Consider the following 22,933-nt stretch of genomic DNA (forward strand, 5'->3'; position numbering starts at 1 on the left):
TTTTTTTTTTGCATTGTCCTGTTTTCCAAATTTCTATAAGTGCATAAATTTCTATAAGTGCAATAACTTCTATCAGAAATAATGAATAACTTTTTTACAAGGGAACTACTCAGTTACAGTACTAAGTTCCTCTTGAAGCAAATTTCAGGGGCTATGTAGGGTTCCTTCTGCGGGTGTCTGAGTACTAATCTCCACTTATACCTTGTTTGAGGGTGGGCCTTGTCAATCAGGGACGAAGGCAGCCTGAGTTGGCCGGACCCTCTGCCGTCAGGCAGGAGGTGAGCCTCCCAGTACTGGAAATGTGGGGCTGGCGGGGCCCATTCCCCCAAGTGGGGCAGCCAGTTGGCTTCTGGGTCAAGTGGGAAGGGTCACCCTTTCTAGGCCAGTAAAAGAGGGGGTCAGACTGAAAGGCAGAAATGGAAACAAGCTCCTTAAACAAGGAGTCCTCTGGGTCTCATCAAGAAAGAGCTCCAGATATTACTCAGCCATCAAAAAGAATAAAACCTTGCCACTTGCAACGACGTGGATGGAACGAGAGGGTATTATGCTATGCGAAATAAGTCAGAGAAAGACAAATACTATATGATTTCACTCATGTAGAATTTAAGAAACAAAACAGATGAACATAGGGGAAGGGAAGGAAAAATAAAATAAGCTGAAAATTGAGAGCGAAGCAAACCATAAGAGACAAACTCTAGGAAACAAACTGAGGGTTGCTGGAGGGGAGGTGGGGGGATGGGGTAACTGGGTGATGGGCATTAAGGAGGGCACTTCATGTAATGAGCACTGGGTATTATATGCAACTGATGAATCACTAATTTCTACATATGAAACTGATTTTAAAAATTTAAAAAAGAAAGAGCTCTAGAAAGCTCCATGCCAGGACCTCCCCCGAGGAGAACAGTCACACTACAGCCATGACCTAAACTCATACTCTTGACTTTTTTTTAAACCATTATTTTAAATTTTCCAAAATAACATATTATTTTTGTAGAAAAGCTGCAAATAGGGAAAACACAAAGAAAAAAAATCACACATACATCATCACCCAAATACAACTACCATTATTATGGGTATACACACTTCCAGTCTTTTTTACTCAAAATCAGGATTATACTGTAATATTTTATAACCTCTCCCCATCTTCTATTTAGAAAAATTTCAAACCTACAGAAAAGTTGCAAGTAGTACAATGAACCTACACCTATAATTCACCACCAGTGAACATTTTGTCTGTCTCTCTTTCTATGAATATTTTCCTGGGTTTCACCTCACATTTTCTCTTTCTCTCTCTAAACGTTTTCCTGGCCTGCTTGAAAGTAAGTTGTAGACTTCACGATGCTTCACCCTTAAATTCTTCAGCCGCATGTCCTCAGAACGAGTCAAGCCATCAAGGGTTAAAATAAGAACCCTCCGTGGGAGGAGCAGCCAAACACTCTTGGTAAATCTTCAACCAGGGGAAATGTCCACTGACCCCTTCTTTGCTGTCCTCCCCCAAGACCCACAGACCATCCCCCTCTCCTGAGGAATGGCCCTGCTTCCCTCCCAGGGATGCTGAAAGCCACCAGGCAGCCCACCAAGCCCAGGAAGGAACTGAGTGCGGCAGGTAAATGCTGTCATGGGGGCCGTGGCGCCACCTGGCGGTGGTGTTTAGAGTTTCCCGGGCACGAACTGGGATTAACCCAGCATCATTCTTGGACCTACCTGTGCCCAGCACTTAACACGTATTATCGCTCGAATACCTACAAAATGTGAGGGCCGGGCATCGTCGACGAGTCCACAGCACAGCGTGGTGCACCGTGGGTGTTGGACAAAGCTTTTTTGAATTAACGAGGAAACTGAGGCTCTTGGAGGTTAAGGGACTCAACAAGGTCTCAGGGTTTGTAAGTGGTGGCGTCGGATTTCAGACCTGAGAATCCTGGCCATTCCACTTCATTCCTCTGGAGGCAAGAGTAAATAGCAAAAGGGGGAGTGGTCATAAAGGGTTGTTACATGGCCAGGAGAGATCACAGAGTCCCAGAGCGGACACTACAGAAGGCCCTGGAAGGGAAGGGGCCACCAGAGTCCCCCGCTCTGTCGTGGCGAGAATCCAGGGCTCCACTCGTGACCCCGTCCCGCCTAAAGTGTATGGTCCAATCACGACACAAATCATCAATAAGAATTTGCAAGACGCCAGAAATTTGTGGCAGATAGATTAGAAGAGCACCTGCTTCTCCAGAGCGGACAGAGTACAGCTCACGATGCTTCTACAGCAGAAAGGGCTTCGGACAGAGTCCCGGCCGGACTGGGTCAGTGGAAAGGGGAGAGACGCAGGACCTAACCGTTTGTCCAGATGATGGATAAAGCAGAGGGGGCTTGGACCAGGGGCTGGCAAAGTTTCTATAAATGGCCCAGGTCAGTGAGGCGGGCCTTACGGGTCATCTGGTGTCTGTGGGCGGTGCTCAGCAGCACAAGCAGCCATCCATAAACCTAACAAACGGGCCTGACTGTTCCAGTAACACCTTATTCCGAGAAACGGGCACAGCCCCTTGTTGGCCAGCCCCTGTCTTTGATAATCCAAATATGATTTTTAAAAAAACCAAAGAATTGAGAAAGCAGAAAGCAAAGACAGTCTTGACAAGGAGAAAACAGCCAGCGGCAGCCCCTCCTTACCAGCCTGAATCCACTGCTGAATCACCAAGCTGAACGGGAACGGGCTCCCGGGCTATGACAGGGTGGGGTCCCCCGCTGAAGGGGGAACCTAAATGCTGGACGGATCTTACCATCAAACACACGCCACTAGTCCTCCACCCAGAGACAACCCCAGCTGCAGGGATGGGAAGCAGACCCAGGACTCTACCTCTTCTGGAGGAAACTCTCGCATCTTTTCTCCAAGGGCAGCACCTGGGCAAAGGCCATGTTCTCTGTCATGTCAGTTTCAGGAATGGTGTGATTTCTTGAGATGTTTTCCAGGAGTGGGTAGGCCTCGAGATTAAAATAGAAAACAGAATTCTGGATGTTCTTGGTGTCGTCGGATTCAATTTCGTCTGGGTGGTCTCCTGAAACGAGAGAGCCGCGTGCTGTGGAGGGATGACCTTCTCTGTGGGCTGGGCGGGCGCAGGGGGGCTGCTCTCTGTTTGTAAAGGCTGGGTCACTGGGACTGAGCTGTGGGGGGCTCACTTGATCTGGAGCAGCAGGATTCCAGAGAGAAGACCTTGCCTAGCGCTTTAACTAAGTGCCTAGTGAGGACTGAACAGCTGTGTCCTTTTGGCTTGTGGTGTGGGGTTGAAGAGCAGGGAAGAGATCGGGCGGCATCACCCTGTGCTTTGGGAGGGGGCAGAGAGTGTCAGGGATATGGTCAGCAGGCCACGGGGTCCCCCTCCTCTACCTCGGAGCAGGAAACACGGGTGTTGAACAGACACGGCAAACAAGGGCTTCCAGGGGACCGCCAGATGGTAGGTTCTGGGTAGAGCAAAGGCACAGATGATCTGAGGCTTGGCCACATCCATGAGCTGTACAGAGCCATTCTTGCCGAAGATCAGCAACTGGGAAGCAAAGAGATGGTGATGGGGACTTCTCTGTCACCTCCGTTTGGAATGAGAGAAGCAGCTGGCCATAACAACCGGCAATAGAGAGAACTGGTTTGCTTTCAGGCCCCCAGAGCTGCTCAGGGAGCAGAGAAGTGTGTGTTTACTACTCTAGGGGCCCCAGCAGCAACAGGCCCTCCTCCAGGTGCTGGGTCTGATCCTCTGTGGTGCCTCCCCTTCTACCCTGGCTTCTCTTCTAGTTCACCAGCATCCCCCCTGCTGGGGAGCTGGCCCTGCACATGGTTTCAGTGCTGCCTCTGTGCACAAACCCTTTCCTCCTGTCCTTGGGGGCCCCTGCTCAATCCAACAGCCCCTCCTGGCCTGAGATCAGAGGCAGACCTCCCTCCTGCCTGGGCTCCTTCCTCCTTGAAGATGAGCATGCTAGACGTACCCCAATGCCATCGTCTTCCACCTGCCACACCGTTTCCCCTCCCCCACACTCAAACATCCGGCGCCTGTCCTTGTCCTCTCCACCCCCTCCTGTCACAGCCCCCCAAAGCAGCCGCCCACCCCCGCCAACTTCCGTAGGCTGTGGGCAACCCTCTCTCTGCTCCTGGCATCCAGTGCATCATGCCTCATGGCCTCTCTTGTCTCCCATGGCAGCTGCTTGGCGATTTGTCTGTCTTCCCAGCTGAACTGTGCACCCCAGCAGGGCAGCGACTTGCCCCTTCATCCCCACGTAGCCCAGAGCTAATCTAGTGCCTAGCACTTGACAGGCCTTCAACACATAGTTTTTGAAGGACAAATGACCACATTTACTGAAGGGGAGAGAGGGGCATGAGGAACCTACCATGCCGGGTAAGGCTAGGACCGGGGCCACTGCACAGATGGCCTCATCCAGGTGCTTTATAGGCCTGCAGGAAACAAGACACACAGACATTCATACTGGAAGTGTTCAGGCTGTGCTAGCCTCTGCTGGGCATACATCCCAGACACACTCTTGTATATAAGCACCAGGAGACATGTCAGAGACTGTTCAGAGTAGCAAATACTGGGGACAATGTGATTGTCCACTGGTAGGAGCATGCCTCGTTGTGGTCTATTATATGACAGGCCGCAGTGCCGGTGGGAGAATAACCGAGCCGCGTTCCCCAACATGTGCGACTCCCATGAACAAGGTCGCAAGGTATAGAAGAAAAAGCGCTGAGAAACAAGCTGGAGAATACATAGGACATGATTCCATTTACAAATTCCCCAGATATGCACAGCTAAACGATAGGTGACTTGGAGATACAAGTGGTTAACTCTTACAGGAAAGTGAAGGAATGATGAATTTTGGAAACGGATATTAGAGATTGAAAAAGAAACTGGCCTTAATATTTGGCAGCAACTCCTATCAAAAGGTGGGGTCAAGGGGCGCCTGGGTGGCTCAGTCAGTTGAGCATCTGACTCTTGGTTTCCGCTCAGGTCACGGGCTCTCGGGTTGTGGGATTGAGCCCCACTGCTTCCGGCTCCTTGCTCAGTAGGGAGTCTGCTTGAAAGATTCCCTCTGTCCCGCCCCCTCCTTGCGCACACGCACTCTCTCAATATAAATAAATAAATCTTAAAAAAAAAAAAAATGTCTTAGAAAAGAAAAGGTGGAGTCAGTTTTCCCACTGCTTGAGTGGGGGTGTCCACGTGACATGCTCTGTCCAGTGTGCCAGGAGCAGAGACCTGGAAAGCGTTTGTGCATTGCTTGCTGAGGGGACCCCTTAGGCTTCCAGGTGATGGAGGCTGAGACAGCCCACAGGAGTCGCCACAAGGATGAGGAACAAGTGTCCTGGCCAACGGCCAGCTATGTGACTGAGGCCACCTAGGACCGTCCAGCCCCTGGCCGAACTGCCTGCTGCCTGAGGCACACATGAGAGCCTAAGCAAGACCAGTGGAGGAGCCGCCCATCTGAGCCTCGCCCAAATTGCTGACCTACAGGATCAGGGGGTCCTGGGCTAAACAGTGACTGTTTTCAGCCTTAGCTGACCTGGAGATGATCTATTTTTTTAAAAGATTTTATTTATTTATTAGAGAGACATAGTGAGAGAGAGCATGAGCAGAGGGGAGAGGGAGAAGCAGACTCCCCGCTGAGCAGGGAGCCTTACACGGGGCTCGATCCCAGGACCCCGGGATCATGACCTGAGCCGAAGGCAGACAGACGCTTAACCGACTGAGCCACCCAGGTGCCCCTGGAGATGATTCATTGCTTAAGCTTGTACAGGGGAGTTTCCCTCTCTCTCTCTCTCGACACACACACACACACACACACACACACAACCTGTAGTGTATATAGACTGTACATCTACGTGTATACATATATGGTGTATATACATAGATACACCCTAAATACACACACATACATATTCTATAGATCATTTGCATGCATAAAGTATTTCACAATTTAAAAAAGAAAGAGACCCTTGAGGAAATGGATAAAAGGCTATTTTGGCAGAAATGATCCTCTTCTTGGTCATGTGGGACATGAAAGGTGTCATTTGCGCTGTCATACAATTTTGCGAGACAGGTTTTACATATCTATCCACGTATAAAAGACAGTGGGGACCTTGAGAAGCTCACAGGGAGGGTGGCGGCTACAGAGCAAGTGGACTCCTGCTGGGGAGGTGGTCAGTTTCCTATTAGTCGTCTGGTTGGCAGATCATTTACCCTGTCCTGCGCTCAAGCCACCAACCTCTCAACAAGCACGCTGATGGTGGGTCCTTGGGTCCTTTTGGCTGTCACCAGATAGAGAGAAGAATCTGTGCACAGCACCACACATTTCATATGGGATTTCAAGGGACTCTCAGGGTACATGTTCTGTCCTTTGTGGACTAAGAAGTACTTCAGGAAGTGAATGCTCTGGCAGGAACATCCCTTGGGAAGAGCGATGACCCCAAGAGGGAAACCTGGAGAAACAATCGCAAAAGCAGGTCAGAAAAGTAGGTAGAGGATGATGCAGCCATGGGCGCAGGGTCTGTGACCAGCAGGTATATGAGGGATGTGAAGGCAAGATCCAGCAATGAGAACCCTCTGAGAGTGAAACCAGAAACCCCAATGCCCAGTGGGAGAGAAGAGCCCCCCTTCTGAGTATGGAGAGGTGCGGGGGACAGGGAGGACCAGCCCCGTGGAGGGGGGCAGAGTCAGCACTGGGACCGAAGAAAGGAAGCTACACCCAGCCAGGTCCTGAACCACAGCTGACCGTGGCAGGTCAAGGTGCATCAGAGGGGGCGAGGGGTGGGGTGGTCTCAGAGAAGGAGAGGGAGGTGTGTGTGTAGCCAAGCAATATCCAGAATGTATCAATATCCAGAAAAATGAAAGCAAGCTACTGGGCAAGTGAATGTGCAATTAGGATCATTCTTCTGCTCTTGACGTATCTTTAGCTATTGTAAGAACGCTGTGGGTGCAGTAACTCAAGTTCAAGAGGGCCCATAGCCATGTTTATCTTTCCACCATGTGGGCAGAGTGCCTGCTATCGGAAACAACCATGGAATTCTTCAGATGGAAATAGGGGCACCTGGGTGGCTCAGTCAGTTAAGTGTCCGACTCTTGGTTTCGGCTCAGGTCATGATCTCATAGGTGGTGGGATAGAGCCACGTGTTGGGCTCTGTGCTCGGTGGGGAGTCTGTTTGAGGTTCTCTCTCTCCATCTCCCTCTGTACCTCCCCTCCCCCCCCCTCAAATAAATAAATAAATGAAGACACTCCTTTAGATCCTGATCAATTTAGGGCAACTAGACCCCACTGATTTTCTCCACCTGCAGAGCTGGACCCAAGACCCTGGGGCCCTGGGCCTCTAGCAAGGTGCCACACACCCAAAATAGCTGCTGGTCTTGCACTGGCCACCTTAGAGGTCTCTTAGCTTTCACAGCAGTGAGGTTCTCACTGACAAGGGTGGGAGTAGAATGCAGGAACGCAGACTTGCTTATTTTGAGAGCTTGAGGGATAGGAGGGAGGAGGGCTGAGGCTGCCATGATCCCACATCCTGGGCTGGAAGACACTTCCTCACCAGAGTGTGATAATGAGGTAATGGACAGACTTCCAGGCCCTGGTCCGGTGCCGGGTACCGAGCAAGCACTCAATAAATCCACAGGGAATGGGAATTATCAGCACATGTTAAGTTCAATAAATGCCCAGCAAATGAGTGGAGGAGGAGAAGGCAGGACCAGCTCCCCAAGTTGACTTAAGAACACAGAGTAACTAACAGAAGGCCCAGAGCCTATAGGAATTCCAGAGTTCCCGGACTCTCATTACCCAGAGACCCATCCAGGTGTTTGGCAGAGGTGGGGGGCTCACCTTCGGCCAGGTCCCACAGCGTGAGCACGCCATCCTCACAGGCCAGCACTAGGTAGGTGCAGGTGTAGCTGAGCTGGGAGACCGCAATGGGTGCAGCACAGGGCCAGACGCCCTCCGGGTCTAGTGGGGAGGACACCACGTGCTAGGCTGCCCCCACAACCCCGCACCCACCCATCACCTCCACCTGCACAGCCCAAGACCCCGCCTCGTCTGCCTGCCTGGGATGTGGGCGGGAGCCGCTGTCCGGGCTCACCATCTCTCTCGCCTCTCAGCAATGCTGCCTCCTCCCTCAGGATAAAAGAAGGGGTCATGCTAGTACTCCACGGCAGCGAACACTGAACGGGTGCTCACGAGGTGCTGAGCACTGTGGTAAGCGCTTTACATGCCTCCTTTCAGTTAATTCTCACAAGGGTCCCATGAGGTGAGTCCTAGTAGTACCCCAATTTCACAGATGAGGAAACTGAGGCAGAGATGTAAGCGACCTGCCCAAGGTCCCAGCCAGTCAGTACAGAGGTTGAGATTGGAAGCCATGCTGCCTGGGAGAGGGCTGGAAGGAGAGAGATTCTTCCTTTGTCCATTTTTACATTTTACTATACTTGTAAAGTATAATTCTGAAGCATAACGTAAATGTCCAGCTCAAGGAATTACCACAAAGTGAACTTGCTTACGTAACTGCTTCCATGAGTTTGTATAAACCAAACAACCACCACATTTCCAAAGTGCCTTCAATCTCAGAGCTTTCACATCCAGAGACCCTCTGGATTTTGCTATGCGTAACAAGCACAAGCAGTGGGCAGGGATGGTGTAATGAATTAGCTCTGTGTTTCAGATGAGAAAACGGGACTGGGGCTCTCGGTGACTGGCCTGACAGCATGCAGCTTGCAGGCCGTTGGGCCAGGGCTGGATCGGGCCTCTGATGCCAGGCCTCTGTTTACTTGAGCTGCCAAAGGAGCCCTAGGGACCTGACCGGGCTTTGTCCCTACTGACCTGTTCTCTTTAAGAAACGGGACCGTTCAGAGACAGAGCCTTGCGGTCACTCACACCCCAGCCACTGAGCCACCTGCTTCAGTCTGCACAGCTCTCGTCCCCTAAAGTGACACGTCAGTCACATGCCCTCAACTAAGCTGGAGAAGGACACATTCTGAGAGCCCCGAGCTTAGGCAACTGCCATCTCAAAGTACCGACTTTATCCTTCAGAGTTCGGTGAAGCGAATAGAGGAAGAAGTTGTGACTTCCAGTCCAGTGTATGCCAAGGACACAGGCTACCCCTGGGGAAGAAGAGAGAAAGAAGCATCACATAAGGAATCTGGGTACCCTCTGGTTTGTACGGAAAGTGTTTGCCCAAGAGGAAGTCGTTTTGCAATCAAAAGTGGTCAGTTCTAATGGGCAACAGGCAACAGAAGGACGCGCCTCCTGGGTCGGGGGCACCCCTGGGAGGGCTGTTCCTAGGGCCGAGTCACCTTCCCGGGTTGGGAGGACGGTCACACTGCCCCTTGGCTGCTTTCACATTTTCTGGATAATTCACGTCCTCTTGGCTGTCGGTGTTTTAAATAACCTTTTCTCCAAAATGAATTTGTGTCCAGAAGCAGCCCGGCAGGCTACGTGCTCACACCCTCCTCTGTGGCAGGTCACTCCCTGAAGACAATGCCAGCCTCCGTCATCAGGGAATCTGGGTGCCGTGCATCCAACCAGAAACAGTTACGCTCCAGCTGTGAAGCTGACGACCCACTTTCCGCCTCATTCCCTCCCACATACAGGGTCTGCTGAGGCATTCCCTCGAGTGGATCACTGCCAAGGATAACTCCCTGCTTCATGTTCATTTACCTGAGGGGCCCTTGACTTCCATTGGCATTGTAATTATGCTGCTGGGAAGGAGGAAATGGAACGTGGCCATGCTGGGGAAAAAAAGAGACACCAGTCAGAGCCCCGGCAGACTCCTTGGCCAGGAGAGATGCTGGCAGAGTCTTGGTACTAAAACCAGACACGGGTGTTTAGGATGGATCTTCCCGGGGGTACAGGGCCATGAGGTCAATCACATTCTCTGTGCTGGTCCTGGTGGCTGCAGACCTTGGAAGTTGGTGAGGGCAGGGCGGGCTGAGCTGCGGGAGTCACTCCCAGGCTGGAAAGAGCACCCCCGCCCGAGCAGAACTTTCTCTGTCCTAGGGGAAGATCCCTTAGTGACCAGACTTGGCTCACTTATGCTGGGGGCAATCCAACTAGGGGGGTGCTAATAAATTTGCTCTTAAGAAAAAAAGCAAACCAATTTCCTGATTTATAGAGTTTGCTTTTACAAGAGCTTCTTGTGGTAGAAAGGCTCCCACTACAGACATTGAAGGCAGTTTAACAACTAGCCTGCAAGACTCCTAACTACCCTGCTAGGCAGTGTACCCCTGAACCTCGCTGGGTCCCGGTTCAGGTCTCTGGCAGCTGCTATGAGGGTGCAACCCTAGGAGGCTGTGTCCTGAAGTGAGAAAATCTGAGGTGCACTTGACAGCAAAATGTGAGGCCTCGCTTCCCGCGTGAAGCAAGAACATTCCTTGAGGTCCAGCATAGCTGTGAGGAGAGCTAGTTCCTAAAACCAGCTCCACCAAGTTCAAAGACTTGGGCTCAGTTTCTACAATCACAGCAGGGGGATCTTGAGCCCTACCTGCTGCCGGAGGTTACAAAGGAAGGTATTTTAATTATACGTTAACGTATTACATTTAGAAAGACTGGATGGAAATTGAGGAAATCTGAATAGTTGTGACTTTTATTTATCTCTTTAGGATCTTCTGTGTTGTCTAGATAATCAGGAAAACAAGTTTTTAAGACATGATGTGCATAAAATTGTAAAATAAACTCCTCATCTGCATACATGTCTATCCCCTCTTTGAAATCCGTGTGATCAGCCTCTGTTCTAATGTATTCGAATAATCTCCACACACCTTTTCAAAAGATCTGCTGAAATTCTTGGAAAAATCCCCCAAACCGGGAGGAGTTTTTAGACTTCGGATGAATTCGAGGGCTTGGGTCGATTGCTGCGTGTGCCCCCACAGCTCGCGGGGAGCGGGGTGCCCCTGCGGCCTCTGCCCGCTCACCTGGGTGGCTCCTCTTCCCACTCCTTGTCCAGGTACTTCTGGTGTGGTGCCAGGAAGATGGCCGCCAGCTGCTCCCACTGACTGTCCTTGATGAAGTGGTTCTGCCCCGAGCCCAGCCCGTAATAGTCCTCTACCTTTGCGAACACTTCCAGGGGGCTTTTAAACGTGGTACCTCGGTTGAAAAGATTCCAGAATTGGTCAAACCATGGGACTTCCCCCTTCCTGATTTTCCCTCCTTCCTCCATGCTTCCTGGTTTCCTGTGGAATCCCTCATCCTCAGAAATCCATCTGGGAGCCCAGGGTTCGGCCTTCTCCCTGCCTCTTTCCGACCCCGGCTGCTCAGGGAGCGCAGGCAGCTGCCGTCCCTCCTCCTGCTCCTACAGCCCCATCCCACCACCACTTCCTGTTTCCGGATTACGGGATCCGCAGAGGAGGCCAAGGAAATGTTCAGGAGGTCACTAGAGGCCTCAGACCACCGTTGCTGTCCTCCCAGCTCAGCAAGGCCCCAAACCTGCCAGATATGGTCACTACTGAGCCGCTGCTGAAGGCCCACCTAAGCCAACAGTCCTGCCCCCTACCTGTGTTTACATCTACCCAACTACCGCCCTTCAAAAACCTCCTCTCCGCCAATCACTTTTCTTACCACTCCACTTCCCCTGAAACCTTTCATTTCCTTCTTTTTCAACTGTTCCTAAATCCACAGTAAAACTGTGGATTTTTCTGGGTGCCCGCCCCAGCTTTCAGAACTCTGTTCTCTTTGGAGGGTGCCCAGGAGGCCCCGCAGTGCCCCAGGCCCCCTTCCCCAGAGGCAACCAGAGGCAACTGGTTTCTGGAATTCGCTGCTACAAGGAGACCCCTTCTGTCTTAACAGATGGTAACATATGATACACTGGTAGTTCCCGGAAGTGTGGTCCCAGATCAGCAGGGATCCGGCAGGCTCAACCGGAACTTGTTAGAAATGCAGATTCTTGGGCTCCACCCCAGGCTGAAACGGAAACTCTGTGGGTGGGGTCCAGCAATTTGGGTTCTAACAAGTTCTCCAGGCGAGTCTGATCCCGCTAACGTTTGAGAATTGCTCTTAGACACTAGCACTCTTGCATTTTTCACTCACAGTAGCTTGGAGATCTCTTCATATCAGTACTACAGAGCTTCCTCATTGTTGCTTGTTTTCATTCACTAAGCCTTTTTCTTATTGTGAAATATAACACATTCAGCAAAGAGCATAAAAAATATATATCTTAATAAATTATTACGAGGCAAACATCTGTCTCTACTCAGGTCCAGAGACAGGACATCATCTGCTCCCTAGAAGCTCCGCAAAGGCCTGTCTCCAGTCACAACCTCCTGGGAAGAGCAGCAACCACTCTCTTAGCTTCTATGTAAGCACCGCGTTACATCTATTCTACTTCTATCTAAATGTGCATCTAAACACGATAGCTTTGTTTGGCCTGATTTTGAACTGTATACACAAATGGAATTATATACGGTGTTAACTCTATGTCTGCCCTCTTTGGCTTAATACTGTTCCTAGATTTGGCCATTTTGTTGTGGATAGCTGTAGTTTATTCCTTTTTATCGATAGTATTCCATCAAGTGAATGAATATATGACAGTTTCTTTATCTGTTCTATCGTTGATGGACATTTCGGTTGTTCCATGTTGGGGGCTACTGAAAAATCACGCTACGTAGTGTTACCATTCTTGTATGTCTGTAAATGCCTGGTGCACATTTACTTGTAAACCTATCAGGTATATACCTAGAAGGAGGGGGACTGCTTCACCCTGGTTTGCTCAGGAGTTCCCTAGTGTTAGCACTGAAAGCCCCACATCCCAGGAAACCCCTCAGCCCCAGGCAAGCTGGAATGGTTGGTCATACTGCCTAGGAGTGTAAGCGCTGGGTTTCAGGGTATAAATTATCATCAACATTACTAGATCATACCAAACTGTTTTCCAGAGTGATTGTACCGATTTTCATTGGTACCGTGTATGAGAGTGTATGGTTAGTCCACATCCTCACCAACTTGGTACCGTCAGTCTTTTTCCATTGTTGCCATCCTGGTGGGTGTGGAGTGGTAGCTCATTATGGTCTTAATTTGCATTTCCCTGATAACTAAGGATGCTGAGTACGTATGTTCATATGTTTATTGGCCATCTGAATAATCTCTTGCCTGTTTTATACTAGACTATCTCTTTTCCTTAATAAGTTGTAGGAATTCTGTATATACTCTTGATATGGACCATTCATATGTTTTATGTGTTTGGCAAATATCTTCTCCCACTATGTGGCTTGCTCTTTCATGCTTTTAATGATGTCTTAGGGTAACTAGAAGTCCTTAATTTTAGTAGCCACATTTATCAAATTTTTCTTTTATTATAAGTGCTTTTTGTGTTTGTGTGTTTTGTTTAAAAAGTCTTTCCCTACCTAGAAGTCATAAAGATATTGTCTTGTATTAATTTTTAAAAGTTTTATTGTTGGGATGGCTGGGGGCTCAGTTGGTTAAGTGTCTGTCTTCAGCTCAGGTCATGATCTCGGGGTCTTGGGATCAAGCCCTGCATCAGGCTCCCTGCTTGGCGGCGGGGCAGTCTGCTTCTCCCTCTCCCTCTGCCCTCCCCCCACTCGTGCTCGCTCTTGCGTTCTCTCTCTCTCTCTCTCTCAAATAAATAAAATCTTTTAAAAAAATTCAAAAGCTTTATTGTTTTCTCTTTCCATTTACTTCCGTGGTTCAACTGGAATTTATTTTTGTGTATGGCGTGAGGCAGGAGTCAAGTCTCACTTTTGTTTCCATATGGACAAGCAGCACCATTTACTGAAATGACCATCCCTTCTCCACTGCTCTGGGGTGTCACCCCTCAGGTATCAAGTGGCCACTGACGCCTGGGTCTGTTCTGGCCTCTCTATTTCATTCATCTATTTTTCTATCTTGTCTTATTCACTGTATCAGCTTTATAATAAATCTTGATGGAGCATCATCATGTTCTTTTTATGAGAGTGAACTGGATATTCTTGGCCTTTAGAATTTCCTTCTTTGTTTTTAATGGTTGCGAAATATTCCTTTGGATGGGTATACCAGATTTCATTTAACTAGTTTTCTGCCTCTATAAATACTGCTGCAGTGAACATTCTAGATCTTTGATGTCTGGTACAGATATTGAAAGGATAGACTCTGTCCTCTGCCTACAATGGACTTCTCCTCGGCTCCTCATGACCTACTCCCACGTATCCTTCAAAACCTTCCCAAATGTCCCATCCTTTGATAAAGACTTTGCCTCTCTGTGAGCAGAGTTAGTCACTCTTTCCTCTATGTTTTCATGGTCCTAGATGTTCCCCATGGCTGCACATATCATATCCTGCAATGCTGGTTTCCTCTTACTCTTCCTTGGTAGAACTGCAGCTTTTAGAGCACAAGATGTGTCTTACTCATCTGTGTGCTTGGTGCATTACTGGCACTCAGCAAATACTGATGAATGAACTAACACAGGAATATAGAAATGAATAAACTCCAGCTAGAAGTCTGTCTTTCCTGATTTCCCAATTCTGTTAGTTAACTGTATCCTTGTAACATTTATATTTTTTTGTCTTTAGATCCCAGAGCTTATGACTTAAAAAAAATTTCCCTTTCAGAATTATACTTGTAATTTAGATATTGCTGCTAATAAATAGGAAAGATGGGAAATGTAGAGACAGGCAAAGAAAGAAAAAACAGAAATTAATAGCAGAAGGAAAGAGAGTGTTAGTTCAATTATACTAACCTGTAACTGGTTTGGGTGGTTTGATCTTCATTATGTGAACTGGAAGACTCAGCTTAATGTCTCCCCTAAAACAAACGTTCATATCCTACGATAAGGAAAAGGCACAGCTAATAAGCCAACAAAGGAGATAGAACAGAATCATTAAAAACACCTCCAAAAGAAGACAGAAAAAGAGGGGAAAGAAAGAAAAACAGGTGGAACAAATAGAAAGTAAATAGCAAAGTGATAGTTTTAAATCCAAACACATCAACAACCACATTAAATATAAATGGCCTAACTACCCCCAATTAAAAGGTAATTGTATAAAAATTGTATAAGAAAGTAAGACCCAACTACATGCTGTCAAAAAGAAATTCATTTTAAATACAAAGACAACAATATATTTAAAGTATAGGAAAAGATACATCTTGTAAAACTAATCAAAAGAAAGCTGGGGTGACTATATTAGTATCTGACATAATAGATTTCAGAGCAAAGAATATTACCAGGGATCAAAGATTCACTGAATAATGATAAAATGGTCAATTCATCAAGGAGACATAACGTTCCAAATGTTTATGCACCTAAAAACAGAGCTTCAAAATACATGAAGCAAAGACGCATAGACGTGAAAGCAGAAATAGATAAATCTGTAATCTTAGAGATTTGAACACTCTCCCAATAACTGATAGAATAGACAGAAAATCAGAATGAATATAGTAAGGATATAGAAGGAAAAGCAGTAAAGATATAGGAGACTTAAATAACTTGACCAACAACAGCTGAATACACATTCTTTTCAAGTGCACATAGAACGTTACCAAGATAAACCATATCCTGGGCACAATACAAATCTTAATAAATTTAAAAGGTTTCAAATTATATGAAGCATGTTCTCTGATCACAATGGAATTAAATTAGAAATCACAAAAATAAAGATATCTGGAACATCTCCAGTATTTAGACCCTAAATAATATGCTTCTAAATAATTCATTGGTCAAAAAATAAATCAAAAAGCAAATTACGAAGTATTTTTTTCTTAAAATAACATCAAAATTTAAAGGAAGCAGCTAAAACAGTACTTAGCTGTAAGTTTATAGCACTAAATGCCCATATCAGAAAAGAAGATCTCAAATCAATGAACTAGCTTTCTACCTTAAGAAACTAGAAGACAAGAAAAAACTTAAACCTGAAGTAAGCAGATGAAAGAAAATAATAAAAATCAAATTGGAAACTGGTGAGATAGAAAACACAGAAAATGGAGACAAAGAAATGAAACCAAAAGTTGGTTCTTTGATGAGATTAATAAAATTGACAAACCTCTAGCCAAGCTGATTAAGAAAAAAAGAGAGAAAACACAAATTACCAATATCAGAAATGGGGGCACCTGGGTGGCTCTGTCAGTTGAGTGTCCGACTCTTGATTTTAGCTCAGGTCATGATCTCAGGGTTGTGTGATAGAGTCCGCCATTGGACTCCGCAATCAATGGGGAATCTGCTTGGGATTCTCTCTCCCTCTCTCTCTGCCCCTTCCCCCCACAGCTTTCTCTCTCTCTCAAATCAATCAATCAATCAACAAACAAACCAATATCAGGAATGAAGAAGATGACATCAAAACAGATTTTACAGGGGTGCTTGCGTGGCTCAGTCTGGATTTAGCTCAGGTCATGATCTTGGAGTCAGGGGATCAAGACCCACCTCAGTCTCTGCATTCGTCATGGAGTCTGCTTGAGTTTCTTTCCCTCTGCCCCTCCCTCTGCTCACTCCCCCACTTTCTCTAAAATAAATAAGTAAATAATCTTTTTTAAAAAACATATTTTACAGATAATGAAAGGATAACAAGGGATTACAAACTACTTTAAGCCAATACATTTGACAACTTACATAATATGGACAAATTCCTTAAAAGACACAAAATACAAAAGTTTGCTTAAGAAGAAAGAGATAACCCTTTGTTACTCAAGACATCGAATTTGTAGTTCCACAAAGAAAACTCCACAACTAGATGGCTTTATTGGTTAATTCTATCAAACATTTTAGGAACAAATAATACCAATTCTACACAAACTCTTCCAGAAAATGGAATGGGAATACTCCAACTTATTATACAAGGCCAGCATCACCCTGATACCACAACCAAAGATGTTATAAGCAAATAAAACCGGGGTGCCTGGCTGGATCAGTCAGTGGAACATGTGACTCTTGATCTCGGGTTTGAGTTCAAGCCCCACGTTGGGTTTAGAGATTACTTAAAAATAAAATCTTAAAAAAAGAAAAGAAAATGAAACATATCCTTCATGAACATAGATGTGAAATTTATTAAGAAAATATTGGCAAGTTAAAATTAGTAAGTTGGATCTATGAACAGTTTCTTTAAAAAATAAAAAGAAGGCACACATAAATAACATTAAGAACAAGAAAAGGGACTAACTTAAGAGACAGGTTTTTATTTTTATACTGTAGGAGAAACATATTTACACATATCTATACCTATATATCTACACTAATAAATGAATTCTGACTGAAATAGGCTCAAAAAATATTTTTAATTTTGAAATTAAAAAGATAATATAGGACTTTTTTAGACCTAGAGGGTAAAAAAGGAAACATCCAGCCTTCTTTACAAGGCTAGCATAACACTAATACCAAATGCTGATAAGAAAACCACAAGGAAAAAAAGTTCTACAAGCCAATCTCATGTTTGAACATGGATACTACCCATGAACACCAAACTATCATTTTGGTCTGCTAATATCTTACTTAGGACTTTAATATTAGCAAAGCAAACTGACAATGTAGTTAAATGAATTATTACCAAGTATGGATTACCCAAGAATGGAAGGAAGAATGTTTCAACATTAAAAAATCTATTAATGCAATACACTACATTAGCAGATTAAAGGAGAAAAACTCCTCTCAAAAGATGAGGAGGAAGGATTTGCTGAAGGTCAATATCTATTCCTAATTTAGAAAAAAAACAACAAAATCTTAGCAAACAAAGGCTAGAGGGACACATGCTTAACTTGATAAAGGATATTTATGTCAAACACCTACAGTAAGCTTCACGCACAATGGTGAAACACTTGGGAGTGTCCCAGTTAGGTCCTGGATAGTGTACTATCACCACAACTATTCAGCATTTTACTAGAAATCATAGAAAATAAAACAAGGCAAGAACAATTAGTAAGTAGGAGGAATAAATACTTGAAGGAGGATAAGTTGTCAGTATTTACAGTTATGATTGTCTATGATTGTCTGGCTAGAAAATCCAACAGTGTCAGCTGACAAACCATTAGAACTTCAGTAAAGAGGCCAAGAGTCCTGAGACTCAGGTAATGGAAGTGAGGCACCCAGGTATGAAATTTAAGGAGGCACTCACTCTTAGGTGCTCACCCTGTGCTTGCGTGACCCTGACAGTATCTATGTTTTGCTGACCTGACCCAAATACAAGATCGACATACAAAAATCAATAGCTTCCCTATGCACTAGTGCAGTGGACATTTGTCATCCTTTTGGCTCTCCAGCCCTCAACACGCTTCCTACTTTGAGGGGGCTCCCCTACTTGTGTGAGTCTGGAAGAATCAGTCTCCCTCTGAGGAACTGAAGGAGCCAGATTCTTCCTCCTGTCCCTTGGAATGTTGGGTGTTGACACATGACCTACACTCAACCAGCTGTGTGTTCCTGCCTAAGACTGTGACTCCTGAGGAAGTGACACAGAGATCTAGAAACAGTAGAGAAATTTTTTATAGCAGAGGTGGCCATGTCAAGAGCCCAGTGACAGAGCCATCATGGAAAGCCCAGCATCAGCTTTGGTGGCCGTGTCTCTTGGGGGTGGTGATGTTCAGGAGTGGTGGTAGTGTGGACTCCTGGCTACAGCGTTTTCACTGCCTACCCTCCCTTGGTTCCTTCCAATTTGGGGAAACTTGATATCCTTCCAATTTCTTTGCTGCAACTAAGGACCTGATGAATACTGATACAGCCGTGCACTAGCAATAACTAGCTGGAAAATATAGTTGGTAATGGGAACATATAACATTTAACACCTCTCCTTCCTGAAACCCCATTAAAATGACAGAAAGGTGCTTTTTCAAAAGGGAATAAACTCATAAGGAATAAGAGAATAAAAAGACAAAGCAAGAAAATTTTGAAGTTGGAAAGCAGGTGGCTAAATGATTTAGCAGACCTAAGAAAATCAGATCTGAACCAGGAGGGGAGAAAGCCTGGGAGCCATCTGATTTATACCACAAACACCCTAAGACTCAAGAAAATGTCAGCTCCAGGTGTCTCGAGTGGAAATGCCAGTGGGGCCAGCAACAGGATTGGTTGAAAATCTCTTTAAGAAGCATTTAAACTCTTAGACTCCCTAACTCCACGCAGCCAACAGAATGAAGTTAAAGTTGACATACTGAACATAGAAGTCACCCCACCCCACCCCCAAGGTGTCTTCCCCACAAGCCTCTGCAACTCAGGTGAGAGTTGCAATTAAATAGGCACCCAGCACCTGCTTAGAGCAGGGGCCCCACCCACATCCTTCCCTGGGAGCTACACCCAGCATGTAGGCATCATGCGCCATAGCTTTTGACTCTGTGAACATCTGTGAGCATCTGTACTTCATGTCAATTTATTTTATACGTACATTAGCAAGATGTGTTCTAAGGTATCAGAAAAGCCTAAGAGAGGTTATTTTGGGAGTCTGGGAATGCTCAAAAATTTTTCCATATAAATTAATGCTAATTCTCCTTCACTTTACACTTTTGGCTTAGGAAAGGTTTCATAGGAATGCTCTCCTTTCAGATAGCAGGAGAAACCTGTGCTGTCCAAGACACTGACATGAGTGTTTTCCAACACTAAAGCCCAGTTGGGGCACTCTTTAGCAAAACCACAGTCAACCAGCCCCACCCATGCCCAAAATACTGGCTTCCTGTCAGTTTCCCCGTCACTCTTACTCTTATGAGTAGAGAGCCAAGTACCACTAGACAAGTGAAGAGAGCATCTCTTCGGAAAGCCAGAGACCAAAACAAATAGGAAGAAAAAAGCAATTTGGGGAAAATAGACCATCCATGGAGAAGAAACACCAACAATTATTATAAATGTTTTTAGGGAAGGCACAGTATTCATTAAATAAACAAACAATCAGAAAAAAAGGGAGGCTCTTGTAAATAAAAGTATGATAGCAAAAATGAAAAACTCAGTGAGAGAGTGGAAAGACTGAACCAATGAGATTTCCCCAAAGGTAAACAACAACAAAAGTATGGAAAATAGAACAGAAAATAAGCAGGTGGCATTGATGAGATTAGAACCCCAGCAGTTTTGCTCCAAAGTTCATTAAGGTCCTGGTGTAGGCAGATGAATATTGTAATGGGACAGGATAAAGAGCATAGACGTATATATAGGAATGATAAAAGATCACATTTCAAAACAAATGGGAAAAGATGAATTACTCAAGGATATTTGTGTGATGATTGGCTATTTGAAAAAAACAGATAAAAGTTGACCCCCTTCTCACTCCATTCACAAAAGATGCTCCCCTATGAATTAGAGTGAAATGTCAAAAACAAAACTCTGAAATTATTAGAAGAAACCACAGGAGAACTTATTTATAACCTTGAGGTGGGGAAAGCCTTCTTCAGTGCAATGAGTATTTAAAAAAAAAAAGGATAGAAAATTCTGACTGTATCCAAACCTAAAACTTCTTTTTTTCTCCCCCCCCCACTTTTTTTTTGAGAGAGAGAGTGTGTGCATGCACACGCAGTGGGAAGGAACAGAAGGAGGGGGAGAGAGAGAGCCCCAAGTGAGGCTCAATCTCACGATCCTGAGATCGTGACCTGAGCCAAAATCGAGTTGGACACCCAACTGACTGAGCTATCCAGGCATCCCAAACCTAAAACTTCTTTACAACAGAAAAGCACATGAACAAAGGAAAAAGGGAAACAACGAATTGGAAGCAAATACATAACAAGACAACGATACAGGCAGGCAATTCAAAGAAAACCTCAGTGGCCTATAAAAAATATGAAAGAGATCAATGAAAATTACACGAGATGCCATTTTGTTCCATCAGTTTGCAAAAAAAGAAAAATAATAATAATAATATCAAGGTCAGAGAGGCTGTGGAGAAATTGATTAAATGTAAATTGTCATGCCACTTTGGGGGGGCAATTTAGCAGTATCTACATTAACACTAAAAATGCACATACCTGAATGCTCAGAAGCACCTGGTACACAAAGAATTTACAAAGATTTTCACCGTGTTATGTAAAAGCCATAAATTGGAAATATCCTCAGTATCATCAATAGACTCATACCCCAAATAAACTGTGGTATATCCATAATATGGAACAGAATACAAGAGGTCAAAAGAACAAGGTAGGTTTATTTGACATTGAAAAACTTTGCCAATAAGTTGATGAGTAAAAAAAAAAAAGAAGCAAGGTTGTAAGAAAACAGAAATAGTATAGGAAATTCTCATAAAACAAAAAAATAGAAATAATTTCCCATAGAAAAAACATTCCCATAAAACAAGACTATATTTTTTTTAAGATAAACGAAGGTAAGAATCTAAATACACACTGAAGATTGAGAAAACACACATCAGGCTAATAATGGTGAGGACCTGTGGAGACAGCTGCTCTCTCTGAATTACCTAGCTTTTCCCAGGTATGATATGTTCACATATTGTTTGTATAATGTGAAACATAACGTAATTTAAAAAGAGGGAAAACAGAGGGCTCTCGAGAGACTTCCATGCGGAGGTGACCTCTACTCTACTGGCAAGCCTGAGTCCTCCCGAGAGCGGAGCCTCTGGAAAGCATGGTGTGCTCTTGGCCTCAAAGGGAGAGCCGGGAAGCTCCAGGGAAGCCTCTAGTTCCCTAAGGTATCCCAATACAAAGATGAAACCCCTCAGGAAACTTGGCTTGGGGGACTGGGCTGTTATTTTGGCAAGGGCAAATTGGGTCTCATGGGGCCTGAGGATATATGATTTGGGGGCCTTTGTAAAAAAAGAGAACACAAAATTTTGAGCACAAAATGCCCATGGCTATCTTAATGCCACCCAGTATGGAGTAAATAGTGACAGGGGAAATGTGAGTAAAAAGAGAGAGTAGTCTTAAGTGACTGTGGTTAAAATGTTACTTTTGCCAATTTTACAAAACTATATGACCATGTGAACACATTGTTAGGGTCCCTTGCAGGGCCTTGGAAGGAGCCATACAAGCGAGGGGCCCTGAAATTTCACCTCCCTTATCTTCATGGAAACCCATCTCTGGACAAATGCCTTGGGTCAATTATCCTCAAGGACAGGGGGCCTTCTTCCGTGGATATGAGGCACAAGATTAAGTCACAGAGAGTCTGAAAATAGTGCCCTGGGGGAACATTTTACTAGTATACTTGGTATTTAAAGTACATTTCAAGTCAAAATAAAAATCAGTGGCATGCAACCTAAATCTCCCTGGAGATTTTCTTTAAAGCTCCTTACCATTTCTAAATTCTCTGAAGTCACAGGTTCAAGAGTATTCTGAGGAGAAAAGTGAGAAATTAATTCACAATAGGCTTGATGTATGTGCCCCCTCCCCTTTAATCTCTTTCTCCCCATCACTGTTGTCAGTAGTGAACTCATCCTGTAGACCCAGAGGACTGGTATCTGCGTGGTCCCCAGGCCCGCAGGATTTTGACACAGGATCCCTACTGTCCAGGATCTTAGAATGTAGGAGGGGAAACTGGAAATAGTGATAGGAAGAAATATGAATGAACAGAGGTAAGGAGATCAGTTAGGAGCCCATTCCAAAAATCTAAGTTGAAGCAAATATTTCTGATTGGCAAAATATATTGGCCATGTTGACAATTTTATTTAACCAACTCTAAATGTAACTCACAGTTACCAGGACTACCCCTGCAACTGGTGTTAGTTGGTGGCTTCTCAGTGTATGGAAACTGAGTGAATTATGGTGAGAAACATCCCCATTCCAAGGTGGTTTTCCCAACTGGATAATAAATCAAGCCCTCAAAAAATCTATCTGTGGGGCATTGAGTATGATGCTGTGGTGTTGGTTCATAAGAAGCAGGAGGTATGTTTTTAACAATCCAGAAATTTATCATCTAGTTAACTAAAAAAAAAAACTTCCATGCACAAAAGGATAACTAAAAATCAAGGTAGTATATGGGAAATGCCAAAAAAGGGGTACAAGAAATAAATTCTGTAAGAGTTTAGAGGAGGAAGATCTCTGGGCTGGTGACTCTTCAGGGATCAGGATTACACCCCACTTTGAAGACATTCACTGGGGAGAAAAGGCCCTCGTTTGAAGCCAC

The 22,933-nt window shown here is 45.3% G+C and overlaps 1 protein-coding gene across 2 annotated transcripts in view; it reads right to left on the reverse strand.

Annotated features, from left to right (window-relative positions):
• The window catches only part of WDR93 (WD repeat domain 93), a 43,359-nt gene that overhangs the window by 5,583 nt on the left and 14,843 nt on the right, over positions 1-22,933 (reverse strand). Inside the window, exons 7-16 of one of the 2 annotated variants that reach the window (XM_032392046.1) lie at positions 22,104-22,142; positions 14,651-14,735; positions 10,902-11,073; positions 9,649-9,719; positions 9,006-9,092; positions 7,825-7,944; positions 6,226-6,439; positions 4,357-4,420; positions 3,368-3,524; positions 2,840-3,038 (exon numbers count right to left, since the gene is read on the reverse strand). In XM_032392046.1, the coding sequence (XP_032247937.1) occupies positions 2,840-3,038; positions 3,368-3,524; positions 4,357-4,420; positions 6,226-6,439; positions 7,825-7,944; positions 9,006-9,092; positions 9,649-9,719; positions 10,902-11,073; positions 14,651-14,735; positions 22,104-22,142 (1,208 nt within the window). Of the gene's footprint in view, positions 1-2,839; positions 3,039-3,367; positions 3,525-4,356; positions 4,421-6,225; positions 6,440-7,824; positions 7,945-9,005; positions 9,093-9,648; positions 9,720-10,901; positions 11,074-14,650; positions 14,736-22,103; positions 22,143-22,933 lie in introns of those variants that run through there. The other variant, XM_032392047.1, reaches the window with a different exon arrangement.

The sequence above is a fragment of the Phoca vitulina genome, unplaced genomic scaffold (genome assembly GCF_004348235.1).
Source record: "Phoca vitulina isolate PV1807 unplaced genomic scaffold, GSC_HSeal_1.0 scaffold65, whole genome shotgun sequence".
NCBI classification, from domain to species: Eukaryota; Metazoa; Chordata; class Mammalia; order Carnivora; family Phocidae; genus Phoca; species Phoca vitulina.